The sequence below is a fragment of the Macrosteles quadrilineatus genome, unplaced genomic scaffold (assembly GCF_028750875.1).
Source record: "Macrosteles quadrilineatus isolate MER2022 unplaced genomic scaffold, UCM_ALF_1.0 Scaffold_2__2_contigs__length_208266976, whole genome shotgun sequence".
NCBI lineage: Eukaryota > Metazoa > Arthropoda > Insecta > Hemiptera > Cicadellidae > Macrosteles > Macrosteles quadrilineatus.
The window spans coordinates 123,482,097-123,503,417 of NW_026542595.1; the positions used below are offsets into that span (position 1 = coordinate 123,482,097).

General features: G+C 33.8%; 2 protein-coding genes across 3 annotated transcripts in view; one reads left to right on the forward strand and one right to left on the reverse strand.

The window, feature by feature from the left end:
• On the reverse strand, positions 1-14,860 carry LOC128986043 (ectonucleoside triphosphate diphosphohydrolase 5). Of its 2 annotated transcripts, none has more exons than XM_054406135.1 (12): positions 14,610-14,860; positions 12,291-12,414; positions 11,234-11,392; positions 9,270-9,349; positions 8,263-8,406; positions 6,093-6,204; positions 4,856-5,024; positions 4,413-4,559; positions 3,909-4,120; positions 3,273-3,329; positions 2,750-2,856; positions 1-2,411 (listed from the first exon to the last, which is right to left on the reverse strand). In XM_054406135.1, the coding sequence occupies exons 1-12, from the start codon at positions 14,628-14,630 to the stop codon at positions 2,334-2,336; spliced, it is 1,410 nt and encodes a 469-aa protein (XP_054262110.1). In that variant the 5' UTR covers positions 14,631-14,860; the 3' UTR covers positions 1-2,333. The 2 variants fall into 2 exon arrangements, with proteins under 2 accessions (XP_054262110.1, XP_054262109.1); XM_054406134.1 differs by lacking the exon at positions 14,610-14,860 and adding an exon at positions 14,020-14,463.
• The window catches only part of LOC128986044 (mitochondrial 2-oxodicarboxylate carrier), a 21,391-nt gene continuing 14,577 nt past the window's right edge, over positions 14,508-21,321 (forward strand). Inside the window, exons 1-2 of the mRNA XM_054406136.1 lie at positions 14,508-14,750; positions 19,769-19,839. Of these exons, the coding sequence (XP_054262111.1) occupies positions 19,773-19,839 (67 nt within the window). The 5' untranslated portion in view covers positions 14,508-14,750; positions 19,769-19,772. The remainder of the gene's footprint in view (positions 14,751-19,768; positions 19,840-21,321) is intronic.

Below are 21,321 nucleotides of genomic sequence, written 5' to 3' on the forward strand. Positions count from 1 at the left end.
TTTCAAATTAATAACAACAAACATTTATTCAAAACATCTTCGATGAAAACATTCAACAATACTACACTGATTGTCTCTCTATTATAATTATTTTTCTTTTAGAAAACAACATTTAACATTTAAATTCCATTTATACCCTGTATCAGCGTAAATTTTACAGCATTTGACACACAAAATAAAACTTTTAATTTAAACACATATATTTACGAAAAAATACATTTCAAAAGGAAACCTCAATATAAATAGTGAATCCCTCACATAAAAGTGTAACATTTTAGAAAACGTACAAAAAAAGATTGTTCTTGAATATTAGTAAAACCTTAACAGCAATTATACTTATATTGGCTAACACAAGTGAGTTAAGTAATTTTAAACTTATTAATAGATAAATTATCTAAATTTCAACGTAGTACAGATTTTTATGATAACAATTTATAACTAGTAACAAATTGAATTGAATATCAGGCAATTCAAAAATAGACATTCTAAACTTTGGAGTACAAATTTCACTAACATCTCATACTTAAAATTGACATAGTGTATTACAATTTAATGTTAACGAGACCATACAAATTTACTGGTAGTAAGTATAACGATACAATATATTTAGTTAGTTATAAGTTAAGTTATATATTTAACCATCCATGTCCAATCATGTTGGCTCACAAACTCATTTGAATAAATACAGGTTTACACGTTTGTATCAATTTAAGAATTTCATCAAAATTGGACGATTTTTACTCGAGTTATGGTGCAAACGGACACACACAAACACACACTTATATCATATATATTTAAATTTGACCGGATGGTTTTTTGGCCTCTGGGGATATCAAAACGAAAAAGTGAACTGGCCTATGTTTAGGTCTTACCATAAGACATATGGTAATAGCTTATTCGGAGTTATTCCCTATATAGAAAATTCGCTAAAAGAAAAACATTCAAATTACAATATAAATTTAACCAAATGCTTTGTTCAAAACATCAATAATGTAAATTTAATTTAATTATGTCTACCTTAAGACATAATTGGCGTTTAAAGAAAATTTTCATGGGCTTTATTAATTAGTAATCTTAAAGAAAAGATAACTTCAAAAATTTTGAACTGGTTAATCTAAGATAATTCAACCGATGCAGTTAAGACATAATTTCAATCAACAATAGGCTACAGTTAGCACCAAATCATGGAATGGTTTTGAGCATGACAAGTGTTCATGATAAGACTAACATTATTTATTTAGCTACACATTATCAATACATAACCTTCTTGTCTTGATTTTGAAAACATGATATAAAGCGTTGTTTTCAATGGAGTTAGCAATTATCCCTCGGGCCGATGGCAAATCAATGCAAACCGCGGCCTAAGGTAAATAAACACTAGCAAAAAAAAAAAAAAAAGACTAAAGCTATAAATTTTGAGAGAAACAACCAAAGTTTTTAAAGAATTGAAATAACATTGATTCTTAAAATATTATTTTAAGTGTTTAAAGCGACCTTTCAAATAATTATTGGAACAACTTATAGATTCTAAGTGTTAACTTAACGTAAGTACATTTTTCAGATGTATAAGAAGGTCTAGTTAATTTTTGTGTTTTTTTTTTACAATCTTACACTAAAAAGCTGATGTAAAAACAACACAGAGCATTGGTCACTTTTGTAACAGCATTCGATGGTACTTGGTAACATGGAGGAGGAGGAAGAAACGGGCTTAAACAAATCTGACTTTTGAATTGTAATTAAATGCATTTGAAGACTATTTATTTATCGACTGAAAATCATCATTTAGCTAACTGAAAAAAGTGTTTATAGTAAAGGAAATTGACAGGAAAGCAGGTCTACCTTAAAATAAGTCCATAGAGACACATAAAATAAACATCACAAAAGTAGAAATTTTCATAGTCACTGGCTCACCTGGGTCTGACCACTTTGGTTGAAGACCACGAAAATTTCTACTTTTGTGATGTATTGTTTGTGAGCACAACCAGTATCAAGGACCATTCTATAAGAGTTTCCCAAGCGTTAATTACACAAATATTTTATACAAAAAACTAGGACAGTAGGTTTCATAAACAGTAAAAAAACAACATCCTCCCTCCTTACTAGGAAACTTTCGCTTTTTCAACTATACAAATCGCCACAAGCATTGGCAGTCTTAACTATTCTTTGCAGAACTTCAATGAGTTTTCAATATATTTAAATTGTAATAGTTTCTCATAAAAATAAAACACTCTAAAAAATATCACCTATTAAGCCTACAAGTTAGTAAAACAGCCATGTGTGTTGTAAAGGCACAATGGTCTCAAGTGGTAAAATTCACCTAAATCTAGTCGTTGTTATACTCCGTTCTGGAGGATGTGGAATGCCGCACCCAATGACCAGCTGACCTCATGGCCGTCGATGCGTTTTACGATCTGAGAGAACAATTAGGTAAGAAATTAGATGGTGATGAAACAAATCTAGGGTTTGGTCCTTATTAAAAGCTAATTTACTGGTGTTAATTCTGTGTGTAAACCAATTCATCCAAACCTGCATGTGATTGCTTGAGTGAGGCTTGGTTTTACCTACCCCAGTCAAGTACGTGGATAAGTCCTTCTATATCATCCCTATGTCACTCGGACATCTTGATGCCAATGTTTGGTCTCATTGACTGCCCCGATCTCCTGGGTACTGTAGACTTTTCCGTATGAAAAATAACATCTTATTTTTACTTTACTATTAATCGGGCAAATAATTAATTTGTAGGCATTACCTTAATTTTTGTGTCGGGAGTCATACCGTATCCGTCTTCTAATAGAATAGTTATAAATAGAAGATCAACACACATGAAGGGTCTGTCCACATTTGGGTCTAGGCAAGCTGAAAGAATAATGATTGTTTTAACCAGGTGACTAAAGATCCAACACATGTAGAAGTGATGAGTGAAGACACTGTAATGCAAATCTATGCATGACAGTTCATTTCGGTTAACAATAATTCACACATAACAACATAAAACTTGTTAAAAATTTGTTTGATTCATTCACAGAATCATACTAGCATATTGCAGTAGTATTTTGTGTGCTGGTTAGTGTAAATAGTTGTTCTGAAAAACTTACATGTATCAGAGAATTGCTGTTTATAATTGGAAATTGAACAACCTTTTGCTACACAATAACAAAGCTTTCCAAAAATAATTGTACACTTAGGCCTAAATGTTTTCCATGGAAGAAATTTTAGTTTAATATATCAAGAAATTTGATTTAAATCTCCAAAGTTGATATAGCGGTACTTACAATTAGTGGCTTCCCTCTTCAAATCTTTTAAAGTAACTGTTCCTCCAGTAAAGGGATCTGCAACAAAAAAATAAAAAACATAACTAAGATAAGAATGACATAATAAATTTGTAGGAGCAGTCACAAAAAACTTCATTAATTACCGCGATCGCGTCAAAATCTTGCACATCGATCTTGTATAAACCATCGTGGTATCCCGCAGTCCCACTGTTGTGCAGACACTATTATTGTCTCCCACGGTCACAGAAACATCATCATCTTTTTCTGTGGATGCGGCAAAATCTTAAATATCTTCCTCAGTCTTGTAAACGTAATTTTTGTCTCCTAGGGTTACAGAAATCATAATCGTCCTTTGTAATCATGGCAAAAGCGTGAAATTTTCGCAAAATGTTCTCAGACGTGTTCTGGGATCCCTGCAGTAAAAGCTTGGCTTGACTCGGCCTATTATTTGTAAAATACTCATAATTTGGGTAACAATTAAATTATTATAATTTTTGATTAGGCTACCTGAATGGTTCCCATCAATTCGGATAGTTGGAATTCTTAGGTATAAATTTGCACAACACATACTCTTTCAAATTACACATGCACTTAAAGTACAAGTACATCGAGGCAGAACAGAATAAAACCACTTACCTATAAGCCCTACTTCAGTCGCTCTGTCAAAGAAGTAGGAAAATGCGATAATTTCAAAATTTTGAAGTTCAGTAGGCTTCAACATATTCTGTCTGCTGATATAGTTTTTTATAATGTCAGAGCATTCCTTAACTCTCACTATAGGGGTTTCTTCAACGCCCCCTTCAATATTTTTTCTCTTCTTTTTCAGAACTTCTGGATTTAATGGGCCACTGAAATAAAGAATGTTGAGTGTCAACATAATGATTTATACACCTAATGTTAAAACAAAGTTTTTCTCTGCAACATCCATTTTTCACCCTTTTTAATTAAGCAATTTTTACGACTGAGGAGTCATTTTTAAGCTTATGATCTAGCAAAGAGACGGATAGTAATTAGAATGGTAATTTATCTAAGTGATTATGTTGTAAAACTTCACCTAACTTGTAATGTAAATAGTTCAGGATATGAAGGTGGAGCATAAAAAATCCACATAGTTGTGAGACCAGTTAATTCCGAACATACCTCACTTTGTACTCAACCCCTGCGTAGGTTAAGCTCTTGTTCTTGATGATAGGGTTCACACACTCGCTGGCCAGGTGCGTAGCTCCTGTCGGGTTTCCATGAAGAAGTATCTCCTTACGAGCAGCGTTCAGCCCTAGTCCAAGATAGCTGAAAATGTCAAAACATTTTGTAAAATACTTTCTTTAATATTTTATGTTACAGTAGACTCCCGATTATCCAACCACACTGCGGATTAAACACGATCACAAAAAAGAGCATACACGTCAGCTACCAGTCTGTTCATCAATGATGCCAGTAAACAGTGAGTCTCATTGCAGCGTACACACAAACTACGGAATTATACGAAAAAATAGACCTTATTAAAAAAATCGACCCTCATATACCAACGTGGTCGATCAAAAAGGCTTTTTCACACCAAAGAAAATGTCTCAAATTCAATCTACCTGTGACTATACACAAACAGCTTGTGACCAAACATCTGCATTGGGTGAACATCCTCACTCGAGTATTGTGAGTGTTCTTTTTCCGAGATTAGAGGAAACGTGATCTGCGTAGATCCTCCACCGAGGTCCAGGGCTACCAACATCTGCCTCGGCTCTCCGAACAACCTGTCTGGAATACAACCAACAATAGGATTAAATTTATAAATGCAAAAATGTAATATAGATGTTACAAAAATGGATATTTTTTAAATTGATACCTGACTTCAATAAAAAAATTGCAGACGATATCCTACGGGAAACCCCTACAATTGTGATACCTAACACATTTGATAATTCGGCACCGGTTTAGGTAAGTTGTGAATTTTCTACACAAAATAAACATACGATTAGATTTTTCAAAAATTGGATTGAGGTCGGACATGAACATTTTATTTGATAAAAAGGTCTTAGCTTTAGGCTATGCATATATATATATATATATATATATATATATATATACAACATAATATATAGGTATATATATAGTCTGTATGATAAAACCTGTCTCCTGACCCTCCATCTACCTGGAACTGGTCCTGGTCATAAACCATTGGCCAGTCCCCAGGTAGACAGGCTCCTTCGTACAGAGTAGAGCTGTTTTAAATTTCAATTTAATTTTCCCCAAAGGTAATAATTATTTCAATATTTCAATAAAAATAAGTAAAATAACAAAAAAAAATATTAGTCTCACTGCATGCATGCTTAATCTATCACCATATTTTAAAATGGAGAGTAACAGTTAAAAGCAACAAATTACTAAACAAACAATAATTAATAACGCAAACTGATCAAGAATAAAACAAAAGTACAGTTGATTGCCGAACAAAAATAGATCAGTATCTAGAACAAGTAAAACACTTGAATAAACATTAAACGTCGATGAATATTGACATTAAGTGTGTTTTCAGATTTGCCAAGCTCGAGTTATAAAGGTGATTCATGTTTCCCATTGCCTGATCATAGATTGTGTTGATTTCCAGTGTTATATCTTATATCAAAAGTAATATTTATGCTGTAATCTATTCTTCAATATCACAATATTTGATCAATGGCACTGACAATAATTTTTTTCCTAAGTCTCCGTTCTACTAAAATGCACATACCTCTGTAAAATGCACTCAGAATAAATTCTTGCCAAAGTAAAATAACTTATTAAAGTTACTAAACAAAATACTACAATTAAATACATTTAACAGACCTAGAAGGAAGTTTACGTTGACCCATGCAAACAATCCTTCGTCGGAACCATCCATGATCGCTACAGAATTATCCGTTGTGTGGAACGGCGACTCTTCAAACAAAATACGGACCTGTGAAAAGTATACCTAGACATTATTTAACAATACGATAAAGAAGGGGAAGGGGAAGTTTTTCTTTAACCAAATATTAAATAATAAATACAGTAGACTCGCTCTTATCCGGACACCTTTTAACCGGACTACACTCGGCGGAAATGACATCTCTTTAACCGGAAATTTTTTATCAGCACATTGGTTTAACCGGACTAGATCGGCAGGAAGTGGACGGTACTGAAACGACCGTTCTCGTGGGAAAGATTTGAGACCAGTGATCACAAGTCAAAATAAAATGCTCTCCTAAAGTTAAGTCAAATACGCATTTAATCAGTTGGTTTTTATGAGTTTTTGCGTACATCAGTTTAACTGGAAAAACTGTTATTCGGACTGGCCTCGGTCCAGAGGAGTCCGGATAAGGGGGAGTCTACTGTATTATATTGGATGAAATAAATAAGTTTGCCAAATGTTATGAACATTTTCAATATATATCCATAAACAAGCAATTCACAACAGTTTTATTTTTCTCAGTAAGAATAACATAGGAATTTTAAGTGTAAGGCATTTGGAATTTTTTAATTGTAGTAAAAAAATTGCCAAAATGTTTTTTTTTTGTAGCTCTATAGTCTATACGATTGAACTTTTACAAAATAAAATAATCTTTTGAAATGATACTAATCGATAAATATCGCTAACTTAAAAGTTACGACACATTATTGTATGATTAGTTAATTTAATTACATAAACCATTGTAGAGTTAAAATAAAACTCGGTGTTAAAGTTAAACCATAAAAATCTTTTTGTTAAATGCACACCATTGACAGAAGCTCATATCAGGCTCAGGCAGCCGAGCAAACACAGAACACTAACTGCCTTTGATAACTTTGTTTGCTTCTGCTTCCTGCATTCACTGAATGTACTTTCAAATTTACTGTTTTTGCCATGCTAACAGTTTTGACAGTAAAATAAGTTTAAGGCACTGGTACATCCTATGTATTACTGACTCTGTACAATTTGTAATCAGTTGAACTAATTAAAGACACAAATCAAATAAATAAAATATTTGGGTGATAGGCAAGAATCAAATTATATATTTTAATGGTAAAAATTGGTCAATATTGCTCTAGAGAAAGCCCTACAAACAGTAAAAATTTACCCTTAGGACTAAAACTAGGACAAATATTAATATATGGGCTTTTGCGGATGACATAGTACTGATGACAGAAAAGGAAGAGGGTTTTGACAGAGATATTAAAGAGATATAATGAAACTGAATAAACGATGTGAAAACAAAATTTATGAGAGTAGCAAGGGAAGAAGATGGAAATAATGCCAATTTTCTCAAAATTAACAACCACATATTCCAAAGAGTTAATAATTTTAGATATCTAGGTGTTGTAGGCCTACTATCTGAAATACAGAAGACATAGAAATTCAGAATAGGATAAAAGCAGCAAATAAAAGTTGGCATGCATATGGAAAACAAATTAAATCAAAGCTGTTATCAAGTAAAACAAAAATTAGAATCTACAAAATAATAATTAGACCAGCACTTTTTTATGGAGGGGAAAATCGGATCCTGAGCAAAAACACGGAAAATCAACAAACTACAACCTTTGAGAATTAAGTTCTAAGATCTATATATGGTCCCGTGTGTGAAGATGGGAGTATGGAGAATCCGCCACAACCAAGAAGTTAAGAGAATAATTCCGAGGGCCATATCTCGAGGAGAAATGAGGAGAAATTGTTGAAGAAGGTACTAAGGGGAGATCCGAGGGGTAGGAGGAGGCTCCGAGGAAGACCTAGGCTAGGTGGTGGGATCAAGTCTGGAAGGATATGGAAAATATGAGACTAGTAGAGGAAGATTCGGAAGACGAGAGAACTGGCGACAACAAGTTGGTGTGACCAAGTACCAGCTTGGGTACAAGTGGCCATGGCAGTAAGTAAGTAATGGTAAACAGGAACACAACACATAAGGTAAATTAATTCGTCAACTAAATAGTTTATTATCCCAAACTTAAAGTGTAGTATACGTTTCTTATATGAAAAAGAAGATATCAACCGTAACAAACCAACCTGATGCAATAGCTCATTGGCTTGTTCCTCCGGCAGCAGTCTAAGTCCAGCTGTCGCCCGCAACACTAGAGGTGTGCTTGACCAATACTTCTCCGGAATGAATGTCTCCGCCTTCTCTAGCAGTATTTCAATCTGCTCTTTTGCCTATGAAACAGACTATCAATTAATAAAACAGTTCTACCATTCGATATTAATGCATAGGCTTAGGATAACATCACTAAATTTAAGACTTTTGAAATCTATTACTTTTTAACATATTGAACATACAACCTAACAATTCAGCACTAGCAATCATATCTATAGAATAGACAATTCTATAGAATAGATGATTGCTTAATTGTGTAGTTCTTCATCTACTTTATGTATATAATACTCTTCAGAACTCATATTTGCATAAAAAAATATATTTTATTCAGTCAATTTGTTCTCCAAACTGTTCTATTTATTTATTTTTTTTAAGAGGTTGGCGGCCTCTTTTAACCTTGAATTTGCCCTTCCACATAGACTAACCGCCCATGCGTGGAACGTGTCCAGCAAAGCACGGGGAGAGCCGGTACAGTACAAAGGTGAACTGTACCTACTGATAAAATGTTTTAGGCAGTGACCAGGATCCGAACCCACGACATCGCTGCCTTGGGCCCGAAGTCCGTGATGCTACCGACTGAGCCACCGACTCACCCGGTCATTTTGATAAAACTGTTCTTTAGTCCATAGGACAATATCTTTATAAAGATAGCATTGGGCCAGGACTTTTAAGGATATCGTGGTGGATAGGTTTTGACCCATTCACGGTTCTACAATACGTTCTTTAAAAAATATAAAATCACCATTTAGCAGTTTTGCAAAAGGTGAATGTGTTCTAAAGAACAGATGATACCTCAGTCTTTAAAGTAATAATAGGTTTATCAGTATTTCATGACAATTACCGTTATTACCAAATATTTATTTACTCATAGGTACTTTTTCAAATAAATGGCTTATGCAGTAAATTAGTAGTAAATACCTACTTTATGTGGTTCTGCAGCATATGCCGAGAGTCCTGGCATCACTTCAACGAATAACTCATCATCTAATTTCAAACTGCTATCTGAAAAGAACAATACCATTGCAATAATTGTGATAAAATGTCTGTATCCATGCTATCACGGAAGTATTTACAGAATTTTCAACGTTAACAATTTTATTGACGTACTTTTGCCACACAAATTCGTTATTATAAAAAACTTAGCAAGCAAAGTGGCATTTAATAAATTTTAGATTACTTACTAGTTACTATACAATGTAGTTATGCCATTGCGTAGTAGATTGTAAGTTGTAAATGGTTGTAGATTGTTTACGGCTCCAATGTCGGCAGAAACTTTAGTTGCCATTGCAACTTATATTTTTACTATTCATACAGGTATAGCCAGGTATACAGGTAATAGCCACACTGAAAGTGGTGTGTATGGCTGGACGCCTGCCACGCTAGCAACGCGCCAATGCACACAGCCGTGGATGCTATACGGGCCAAATTTACCGTTATTACCATAGTAATCAGAAAGATGTCAATATATAGTTGAATTTTTTTTAGCTAGAAGCGGTTAAGGTGTGATGGAATATCTTTGAAGGTGAACCTATTTGGCTGCGATCATGTGATCATATGTGTCAAATTTTGAGGTTAAATCAAAACAAAGCAACTGGCATGTTGTCAATAATTGGGCAACTAGGGGCCGTGTTGTATTACTAAAATAAGAATGCTCATTTAAGATCAAATGAATCAATTTAATATATTTCATTGACGGTAATTTATAAGAAAACATCCAGTATTTAGGCTACTGCATTTTATGAACCAAACTCGAATCTTGCTTCTTTGGCCTATCGTATAACGTTATCCTGTTTGTACGTGGTGAACCAACAGTTATTTTATGTGCATCCTAGTCACAGCAACCACATTATTCTATTAATAAAATGATCGACATTAATTTTCCAAGAAGATTCAATAATTTAATATTTGCTCATATAATTAATTATTTTCAAAGCAACCATCACTTATAATTCGAAGACAATAATTAAATAACAACTTATTAATTAGTTGATTAGGAATTAGGAATCACGTCTCTATTTCACAAGATATTACGCCAAACCTTAACCGCTTCTAGCTAAAAAAATCCAACTGTACATGTAACATGCTCAAGTATTGTCATACGGTCCAAAAATATGGACATGACAGGGCCGAATCTCTTATAGACTGATAATTTTGCAGCAAGAAGGAATTTATTAAGGAAGTCTTACGATGACTTAACAGAATTGGGTTATTGTTATTGTTGGGTTATTAATGTTGCAGCATCGAAATAGCCTTCGGCTTTATATTTTTTACCATAAATGATCTATTATATTTAGTAATTCTTATTGTACTTGTAAGCAACATAACAAGCTTAAAACATGTAAGCTGCTAAGCAATATTAATCATTGGACTATTTACGGAGGTATGTAAAAAACCTATTATTGTCGTAAAAATATAGTCCAGGGGCCAGAAACATGAATTTTAATACATTTTTTCCTTAAGGCTAGTCATATTAAATGTCAATAATTGCACTAACCGGTACTGTAAGTTAAATTTACATTCACAAAAGCAACAGACAGACGTGAACAGCTTTTAACGTCTAGTTCAACACTGAATCACTCATCATTTCTGAAGAGCACTTGCTTACGTTCTCCTATTGCTAATCCTCCATGGTGTTTATACACTTAATCACTTTATCTTATACACTTAACCTATAAGTTACTAAACTCGCTAGTACAAGCATGAACAAGCTAGAGCTGGTGTCACTCACAGTAACAACTAAGCTCGCCAAAGGCAAGGTTTACAGTGAACCAATGTAAGATCTTTTACAGCGCTTATTGTCGGTACGTGCCACACGGAAGTGCCGACTAAAGTCAACGTGTTAACAAGGTGGTTGTGTAAACATTTACGGTGGTGTAAAATACTTACCTAGCAAAGATTGATGGAAGGATAAAGCTAGGACTCTAGAACCAGTGCTTCCAGCATCTATAACGATAGCGTAAACACTCTTGTGTAGCCCCAATGTCAGTAGGATGGAGTCTATCGCTCCAGTCTTATGTGAAGTAGATAAGAGGATAAGTAAGTAACCTACAACCAGAAAACAACACTAAAACAATAGTACAATAGAAACCCTTGTATCTGACAGGCCCAGAAGATGGTCGGAACGGCCAAAAAGTCAGATATCGAGAGAGTATATTTATCAACAAATCTTTTTCTTATATTTTTTTTAGGCGTAGGCCCATAAAATCACTTTTAAACCACTGTTAGCTGCTTTCAGAAAACCTATTAACTTAAATGTGAAATTTCAACATAGGTAGGGCCTACAAAAATTAATGATGTAACTTACAGGGTGACAAATTTTATGTATTATTTCTGGGTCGTGATTTCCAGTCGCCAAGTGTTCCTTTTACTATTTTTACAGGTCAGTTTAGCCCAACAGTTTGCCTCAAGGATCAGGTTGGACAAAAAACAACAATCAGGCCATGATTGAGTCGAGTTAAACCGAGCCTATGTTTCCCCGATGGCGGGAAGCGTTTACAGAAATGTACGATTGAAAATTAACGATTTTGTCAGGATCACAAGTGATGCTTAGGCCTATGGTTTTCCACGATCAAAGAAGAGGAAGATGACGACGTAAACTCCAAAGATGTTCATGATTTCGTCGTGACCACAGAAGGCTAAGTTAGTGCTGGCTGGTGAAAACGTGATCAGTGTTATCACGCTAGACAGCAAACAGGGTAATTAACGGTTTGCCAGTAGGTCAGATGGGGTACTCTACTGTACACTGAGACAACAGCACATCAGTCAAGAACGTTTAATAATAATAGGCTAACTCAGCCTTACTTTGAGCTTTGAGTTAATTTTACAACAATTTCTATAATGTTTTCCAGTTAGGGATCAGCAGTCCTTGGGTTTCAAAGTAAAACTTGCAGAGTGTAAAGACTCATCCATATAGTTTGGTAAGAAAATAGTTTAAAACACTTACCGAAAACTAATGTGATGAGTAGAAAAATGGTTGAGTATACGAGGCAACGCTTTTGTGAACGGCTCGGACCATAAACCTTAACTCGTCTTGGAGCTGTTGGGGACCCTTCATCTTGCAGTTCCAACTGTAAGGGCGAGAACTAATTAAGTAAAAGCTTGAACATGTAACTTATATTTTAAGTTCAGAACCTCTACGATATGTAGGTAGTAGGCCTAACTTAGATTGTTTCTTGAGATAGTTAACTTATACAATACTGAGCAAATTATTGTCTATGACACGAGATGGTCGTGAATTTTGAAACTTTCAAAATACAAAAAAATACCTAGAACCTATTTAAAACCATATTTAAATATTTGAAACATGTTACCCCATCCCAAAAAATATTTAAACACATAATAATATAGGACTACAAATACATTATCCACAAAATAAAAGGCCAGGGATATTAAAACGTACGTTTCAAAATTTTCACTCATTATTACCTTACCTATCATGAGATTTGTTGTTATGATTACCGGTACTTTAAGGTATTATAACACATTGTAAGCGCACAACTTGTTTGCGCGTGGCCCCTCCACCGCTTCCTTAGCCACGCTTCCCCCACCACAGCGCGGCGCTTGGTAATATGCTACTAGTCGCCCTAAAAATGTTGTCTAGATACTACTTCTACTCCCAGCTGATGCGTAACACCATCACGCAGCGCCTGTTGGTCTTATTTTTCTCGCTTCACTGTGGATGGTTTGCCCTTTTTTACGGGCAGTTGCCATGATATTAATCTAAGTTCTAACACTTTTTTCACCCACGGCTTAACAATCACTCAATAATTACTCAACCGCACTACTGAACTCCACAACACAGTCCAATAAACTGACAGTCAATAGAACACAATAGAATACAATACTCTTCCGGTCATAAAATACTTCACGACATTAAGAGAACCACTTTCGTTTGATCAACTAACTTAGGGATATAGGCTAACAAATAACTGCAAGCCATTAATCGTTTTACAGGGTCTTCAGAAAAACCGTCCGATATTTTAAAGTGTTATTTATTGTATGCCCTACATGATATGAAAATATAAGCAAAAGATTTCCATAATTAAGTATAACCTTGGTTTTCTTTTTACAGGTAGGGTAAGTATGACTTATCTGTAGGCCTATGTGTTTTTACGTAAAATACTATATCTTAAGATATCACCTATTAACTCGGTTAATGGTTTACACCTAATAAGTAAATTTTTACAAATAAATTGGAATAATGTATAAGTTTAGGCCTACTACGATTTTACTGTTTGGTGTAAATTTAATAATTAAAAACATAGTTAAGCTTAAATCAAAATTAATTATACTAGCCTACTCTACTACAGTACCAAAACAATAATATAGAACCCTTAGTAATTAAGTTACATTGTATGGTAATTAAATAATATTCTTAAAAAAATGTACGCAAAAAAGGAAAACAACGTGAACAGCGCTGGTTGAATGTTTTTAGAAAGCCTAGTCCGACCAATGCCACGGCAACTATGGCTGCGGTGGGAGATTGGTACCGCTCCCCCCCCCCCCCCACACACCGCTGGCAAACAAGTTGTACGCTTACAGTAGGCATAGGCCTAACTTAACTTATGTTTAAGTTAGGTGTAGATAACTTAACAGGCCTAGTCCTAGAATTATATTATATAATAAGTTTCAAAAACCAGAATTAGATAGCCTACATGATCGAAATTTATTACCTTTTCATAGGTGGGATACCTGGGATTCCTTGCTAGATGGATGAGAGATGACATTTCACTGATATCCTAGGCTTAGCCTAACTTGACTTTTCAACTTTTTGGTAATTATTAATAAAAAAAAAAAATAACACAAAGCAATCTTTTGTTGGCGTAAAAAAAATAACAAGGTTACAAAAATGCTAAGTGCCTTGTAGGCTAGGCCTATGTTCTTGGATTCCCCAGCATAACCTCAACATTTTGCAAACACTAAATAACCACAAAGTGGTGCCATTACCAGTGCATACTAAAGATTTTAAATGGAAGAAAGGTATAGTATTGTAAAAGAAAATTAAGAATAAACTAAAAGAATACTATCATTTTGAAACAATACTAATTATATTATCACAAACTTGGAAGGTAGGCCTAGGGTTGTTACGTTGGAGCACACATGACGACGGACTATTCTTGACAAACTGTTTTTTATGTACAAGTTCAACAGCTGATAAATAGTTTGAACGTTTGAACAAATTTAATGGAATGTAATTTGGTTGACACGTAAAAATTCGAATCAATCAAGGGAATTAACAATTTTGTTTGAATAATAATCTTACCTTTCGTCTGCGAACGCTCATGATTGATTTACTGCTTTGAATTTCAAACTCCTCCAGTAAACAAGCAAATCAGCTGCAATTTTTGGATTTTTAGGAGAATAGCAAAGATAACCTAAGTGTCACGCAATATCACAACACAAGGTAGGCTAAGTAATATTTTAGATCGATTAGAAATAGTAATTTAATTGGTTTGCTACCCAAGACGACAAATACTTCAGTTTCTTATATCCCTACTTGAAGTGTATTAGATAATAGTGGTTTAAGGTCATCCCTGATAATAGGGAATAATGACTGGCATATTTGTTGTGTTTGTTTATCTTATGTACATCTGAGGTTAACCTAACCTTAGGTTGCCAAATAAGTTAAGAAAATTTTTAAACATGGAATAAGTTAATAACTCGCTTATTGAACCAATTATGGACCATGACAACTTTACAATATTGGTAGGCTATGCCTAGGACCATTGACTATACCTAGGACCCAGAAATATAATTAAACTAATGTAATACCCCCGCTGCAGCAAACCTGCTGACTAAGCGAATTTTTTTTTTATCTGTATAACCTATTTTTACCCCATAAAACCCCGTTCCCATCATGCTACCGATCATGCTGGTTCGCGAACTCATTTAAGTTTATCCCGCCTTACACCTTTAAACCAAATGTTATCAAAATTGTACAAAAATTACTCGAGTTATCGCGTTCATATACACATATAAAACTCTAGCCTAGGCCTATACCTATAAAGAAATATGCATAGCCTATAAAAAAATTTGGACAAATGGTGCTATTGGCCTCTGGGGACATCAAAATGAAAAAGTAAATTGGTCCCACGGTCGATAGGGATCGTGCTATAGCTATTTACGTTACAAGTGTAGTAAGAGCATTTTTACATCACACAGGTGAATGTTGTGTAACGAGCGGAAGAGAGTTGCATAATTTACCTAAGTGATGTAAACAAGGAAACACGCTCTTGCGTAACGTGTAACGTACAAGATTTTACCTGACCCGAAAATATATCTAGGGGGTTACGTACCGGTACAATATTTTTCATTTTCCATTTCACTCATCTTTTAACAGTAACACTCTTTTACAAACAAAAGCTAGGTTAGGTACATAACGGGGCCACATAATTTAGCAAGACCAGGTTATAGCAATGTTTTTTTGCAACCTGATCGCAAGAGGTGCAATTCTTGAGCGACTTTTAGTTCTAAGGATGGCTTTTAATGAGAAGAGGTCATTGCTAATATATATTGGGTACCGTATCTGCGAAGGGAAAACATAGATTTGGAGTTAAACCTCTGATTGCCGTTCGTCTGAAACACCGTCACCTCAACATTGCTCATGCATGGATGAATGTGTTTAAATGAACTTAGCTCGTTTGACAACCTCCCAACATAATGTACTTTGAATACAAATTTATGAAAAAGACAAGAGGCTTTGTATTCCTACTCCTGAAGATAATTAATTCTTCAAGGGTACATTCCATAGAAGTAGTTCTACACACACTTAATGACAAATCTGTAAAGAGCATTTTATTTCCTTACTTCATAGGTCCAATGTTAGACCAAAACTTTAAAAAAAATATTCTGTCCCCGCCACTCAGGTGTGAAAATTATTTTTTAAATTATCCACATGGAGACATACAGTAGACTCCCTCTTATCCAGACTCCTCGGAACCGAGGCCAGTCCGGATAACGGGTTTTCCGGTTAAACCGACGTCCCCGAAAACTCGTTATAACAGACTTTTTACTGTGATATTCAACGTTAATTTAGGAGAAGAACATTGTATTTAGACACGTGATCACTTGTCTTAAATCTTTCCCATTAGAATAGTCATTTCAGTACCGCCCACTTCCTGCCGATCTGGTCCGGTTAAACCAATGTGCTGATAAAAATTGTCCGGATAAGAGAGAGCCTATTGTAGTTGTGGATATTTATAGGCATGCACTGTGGATGGGATACTCCCCAGTGTGGATTAACGTCCGCACGGGTGAGTACTACGACTATCCCAAGTACTATCCTGATAATTAGACCAATTCGTTATTACCAAGGCAAAAATGTGGTTCGGATTCCACTATAAACTGTAGGTCCCTTAGTTGCCATTAGCTGTATGGACTATTAATTAACAGCTGTGTCTAAGGAATGTCTGCCTTAGTCACTAACAGGACTACAAGATCGCGCCACTCATCCTACACACATCTTCATTCATACTTGGCTTAAAATACCTACTTTGTATGGTCAACATTTCATAGAACAGTATTAACAGTATTAGTTTTGTATTTTGTGTATGAATTAAGGCATTTATGATGACACCACAGAAAATCGAGTTAACTGTCTATTCTGTGATGTCATTTAGGTATCTCATAAAGATTAAAGGCCCCAAGAACAGAACTTTTGGGACAGCCCACTTTTAATTTGTTTTGAGGTTGAATTTGATTTTATTATCTTATTATTAAAGTTTGTTAAAATTCTGATATTGCTATAAGAACGTTGCGGAAGATCTTGTTTCTTTAATAAAAGGTGCACCAGTTATACTCTCTCTAATACTCTCATTCCCACAGAATTTAAAGTTTAAATCTACCTTAATAGTTTACAGTCAAACTCCCCAAAGCTTTTAACACGTGCACGATTATACTCTACTTAAATTATATAAATTGTCTTACATTTTCATATAATTCTAGTTTTATCATAGGCTGGCCCTCATATATGGTAGGCTACTTTAATCTTTCACTGATAACTTTTGATACAATTTAATTTTGTACAGGCCAAAGGGTAAAACAAAAAAAAGCTAAGGAAATAAAAAAGTAGATACTCACCTTTACAGCTTTATCGCTCATTGTAACTAAAACTGTTTTCAAGAAAAAGACCAACTAATCTAGTGAACAAAAATGATGATTTTTGAAATGTGATAACTCTAAAGTGATAACCGTTGGTCAAATTATAAAAGAAACCTTACAGAGAGTAGAAACTGGAAATCAATTCACGTTAATTATAAAAGTTGGTTTTTCATTACAACTTCAGTATGAAGACATTTAGTTTTTAGTGTGATAAAACAATTAGAATTTATTAAACTTGATTATTGTACTAAATGTTTCAAAAATCTAATATAAAAATTACTCTCCGCAACTTAAAAACAAAAATGTAAAAAAATGTAAATTGTGACAAGTTAAGTTTTGTACAGTTAAGTTGTCAAAATGTATGAACTCAGTGTATGCATAATGCTATCCTTATTACTGCTATTACCAAGCAGTTGTTTAAACACTAGAGAAATTAAAGTGCCAACAATTGACACTGGAAATCTGGTAAATTTTTCGGCATAGGTTGATTTTTAAAATTTAACTCTAGTAATAGGCCTAGATTAAATGTTGAGGGGGAGCCCTAAATTAAATTGCCAATTTATTGCATTCCTCCCTCCTGCTAAATCATACGCTTTATAATTATACCTAAATGATTAAAATCGGTCGAGTAGGACTGGTGAATTAAAAGGGATGTTTTAGAGAAACCCCCTAATGTATTAAGTATATGTCGGACAAAGGGAACCAAATTGCACATTTCAATACGGGTGCAAACTGGTTTGCAAGGCATAACAAAAAAATACCATGTAGACCCTTTTGCCTTTCATAGATAGTTTTCTGTGGTCCAATCATGACAATATTTGTTATGTGATGCTAAACCAATGTAGCTCAAGGAGTTTTTTCTTTGCTTTTGAAATTTTGATTTTTAAATGTGATTTTCCTATAAGATAAGCCTTTAACAGAAAAATAGGATTTTAACAAAAACTCCTTAAACAATTTTGATTGAACTTTAGTGTGTTATGGTCTTTTCAATTCTTAACAAAATTATGCTACTCCAAATGTTGAAAATATTAGGGTTTAAAAAATGTATTGAATTTTTTAGATTTTCCCCATCAAATATTTCTCCCTGCTTATCCATCTGTGGGATTTTGACATGCTAATATATTTGAAACATTATTGCCACCAGGACTGATGTAGAATGATATGATAGGTTACGTAACTTTTTTTATTCCGTCGTCAGTCCTAAAATAGTCAAAGGGTGACTAGTTTCGGTTCCGTCGTGTCCGCCGTGCTACCTGCGTCAGTGTGTCTCTTATAAAATGTAGCCGGCTACTTTCTTTAAATGTGCTTTGTGTCGTAAATGTGTGAACTTTATGTGTCGACATGTGTTTGTACCTCATAACAAAGACTTCTGTCGGATTTTGGACCAGTCAATTTGATGAAAAATTGGTTTGAAAATGGGTCATTTCTGACCCGAAACTAGTCACCTTTTGACTATTTTAGGACTGACGACGGAATAAAAAAAGGTACGTAACCTAGAAATGTGTCAGATTGCTAATAACCTTTATTTAATATCGGTTTCACAATGTTTTTATTTTTTCATATATTTTTTTAGAAATGGAGTACCTATCTAGATAAACAAAATGTAATATGATATTGTTAATTCATTATTATTAATAGGATTCTTTTAGTTTGTCTATGGTAGGTACTAAGTACTAATCCTAGTTTCTTTTAATTTATTTCACTGCTAGTAAATCGAAATCCTCACGTTAACACTCTCAAAGGTGCCTATTTAACATTGAAAACTTAAGAACACATAAGAAAGAAATGCGTGAATTACCTTAGTAAACTGATTGATTTGAATTTGGGTATTGTTATAACTTTCACAAGTACTCAGGGTCCAAACCAGACTAAAATGTCTGATGATTGATGATTTTAAACTTTTCTAAAATGTTTGCAATCCAGTAAATGTACAGGCCTACTGTAAACATGTTACTGTGAGGGAAGTTTTTTTTACTTTAGTGAAGAATTTATATTTTATAGTGTTGTGTTCATTCAAGCATGTAGGAAATTGATTTGTATAAAGACATTCACATTACTGGTAAATTGTAAGTAACAACACCTCTAATATTAATATTTATTTTTATTTTTAAGTCACACCTTGATTTTCATGAATGGTATTGACAAAACCATCTTGAACAAATGCTATTAGAGTGACCATTAAGTCAAGTCTATCTGTAACAAGCCCTATTTAGCTCACATTAACAGACGTCACCAGCTTTTTATAGTCTGGCTTTCAATGTATTCCAACAACTTGAGTGTAACGTCTCTGTAAGATTGTCTAACAGTTGTGTGTTTGTTTAGAACAATGTCGTCTGACGTGAAGAAATTCTTTAAACAAGCGGCAATGCAAGTAGGTGCCGGGGGATCAGCTGGTGAGTTTTTTTTTTAAATAATTTCCTTATATGAAATTAGCACTTAACTATAAGTTAGTAGGCTACAGTAATTTAAATGAAATATCAGTCTTGAGAAAAACCCGAATGCTCTTTGTACTTTTCAACAAAATCCTCTTAAGAGGCGGCAGGAGTCACGAAAAATATCGGTGATTTGACAGAATTCAATTCAGAGAATGCGATAGCGCCACCCGCGGTGTTCAATGTTAGAACTACCAGCCCTCCTGCCAAGGGCAGAACAGAACAAACCATAGAAAACCCACCCAACAACAAAAGAAAGAGAACGTAGTTTGGCCGGCCTTCACTGTAATCTCGAAACAGTTGATTTTGAAGTCAAAGCTAAATACAATTCCCTTCGGCCAAACTATCGCGCGTGCGTAACCAACGTAACTTGCATTCTCCCTAATTGTTATTCATTGAACTGCATCCAGATTACTACTATCAACTCTTCATAAAGTAGGCATTTCAAATAAAAATTAATCTTACATTCTTAGTTGCCTTTTTATAGATTACACCAATTGACTTCAATTTATAATTAAAAATTCAACTATAATTATGAAAGATAGATAATGTGGTTTAAAGCTATAAATTAACCTCTTCGAACACATTTTATGGTAATAAGACTCAAATAAATTAATAAAATGAATTTATTAAAAACGTAAAATTCATAGACGAGTATAAGTCACGGTTGTATAATATGTTTAGTAAAGTGGCACATTAGTAAAATAAGTATTTCAAAAATTACTATATTCTTTATATAAATTTAGTTTACTTAACCATGAAAAAAATTTACGATTTTTAAATAAAAGAATCTCAGTTGGAAATGTAAAAAAAATATTCACATAAAGAAAATATTTTATTTAAAAATTAAATGAACATTTAATTTAATTGACATATGAAAAGAAACCAATGAACTAACTAATATTATTTACGTTAAAAAGAAACTGTAGGCATTACAAACAAGGGCCACAGTTTAAATCACATACAACCAAAATATATAATAAAACTTGCAATTAAATATAATTATTTACATACAAATTGGTACTACAGTATATACATAAAACAGAAAGTCTAGGCATTACAAAAGAAGGAAAAGGGTCACAGTTACATTAGTAGAAATCAGTACAACTATTTGAACGGGGAAACATATTTGAATAAAAATTAACTTTAACCTATACTGTACAAAAGATTACGTTTTGAAATGTGACAAAAGAGCAATACAAATTTTAATATTGTTGAAACGTGGAAATATAACAAAAAAAAATAAAATTTACACATTAAATACATTTGTCATAAATTAATTGACATATGAAAAGAAACCAATGAACTAACTAATATAATATTATTTACGTTAAAAAGAAAATGTAGGCATTACAAACAAGGGCCAAATTTTTAAATACATAGAACAAAAATATGTAAAACTCTCGATTAAATTAAATTATTTACATAAAAATTGGTACTACA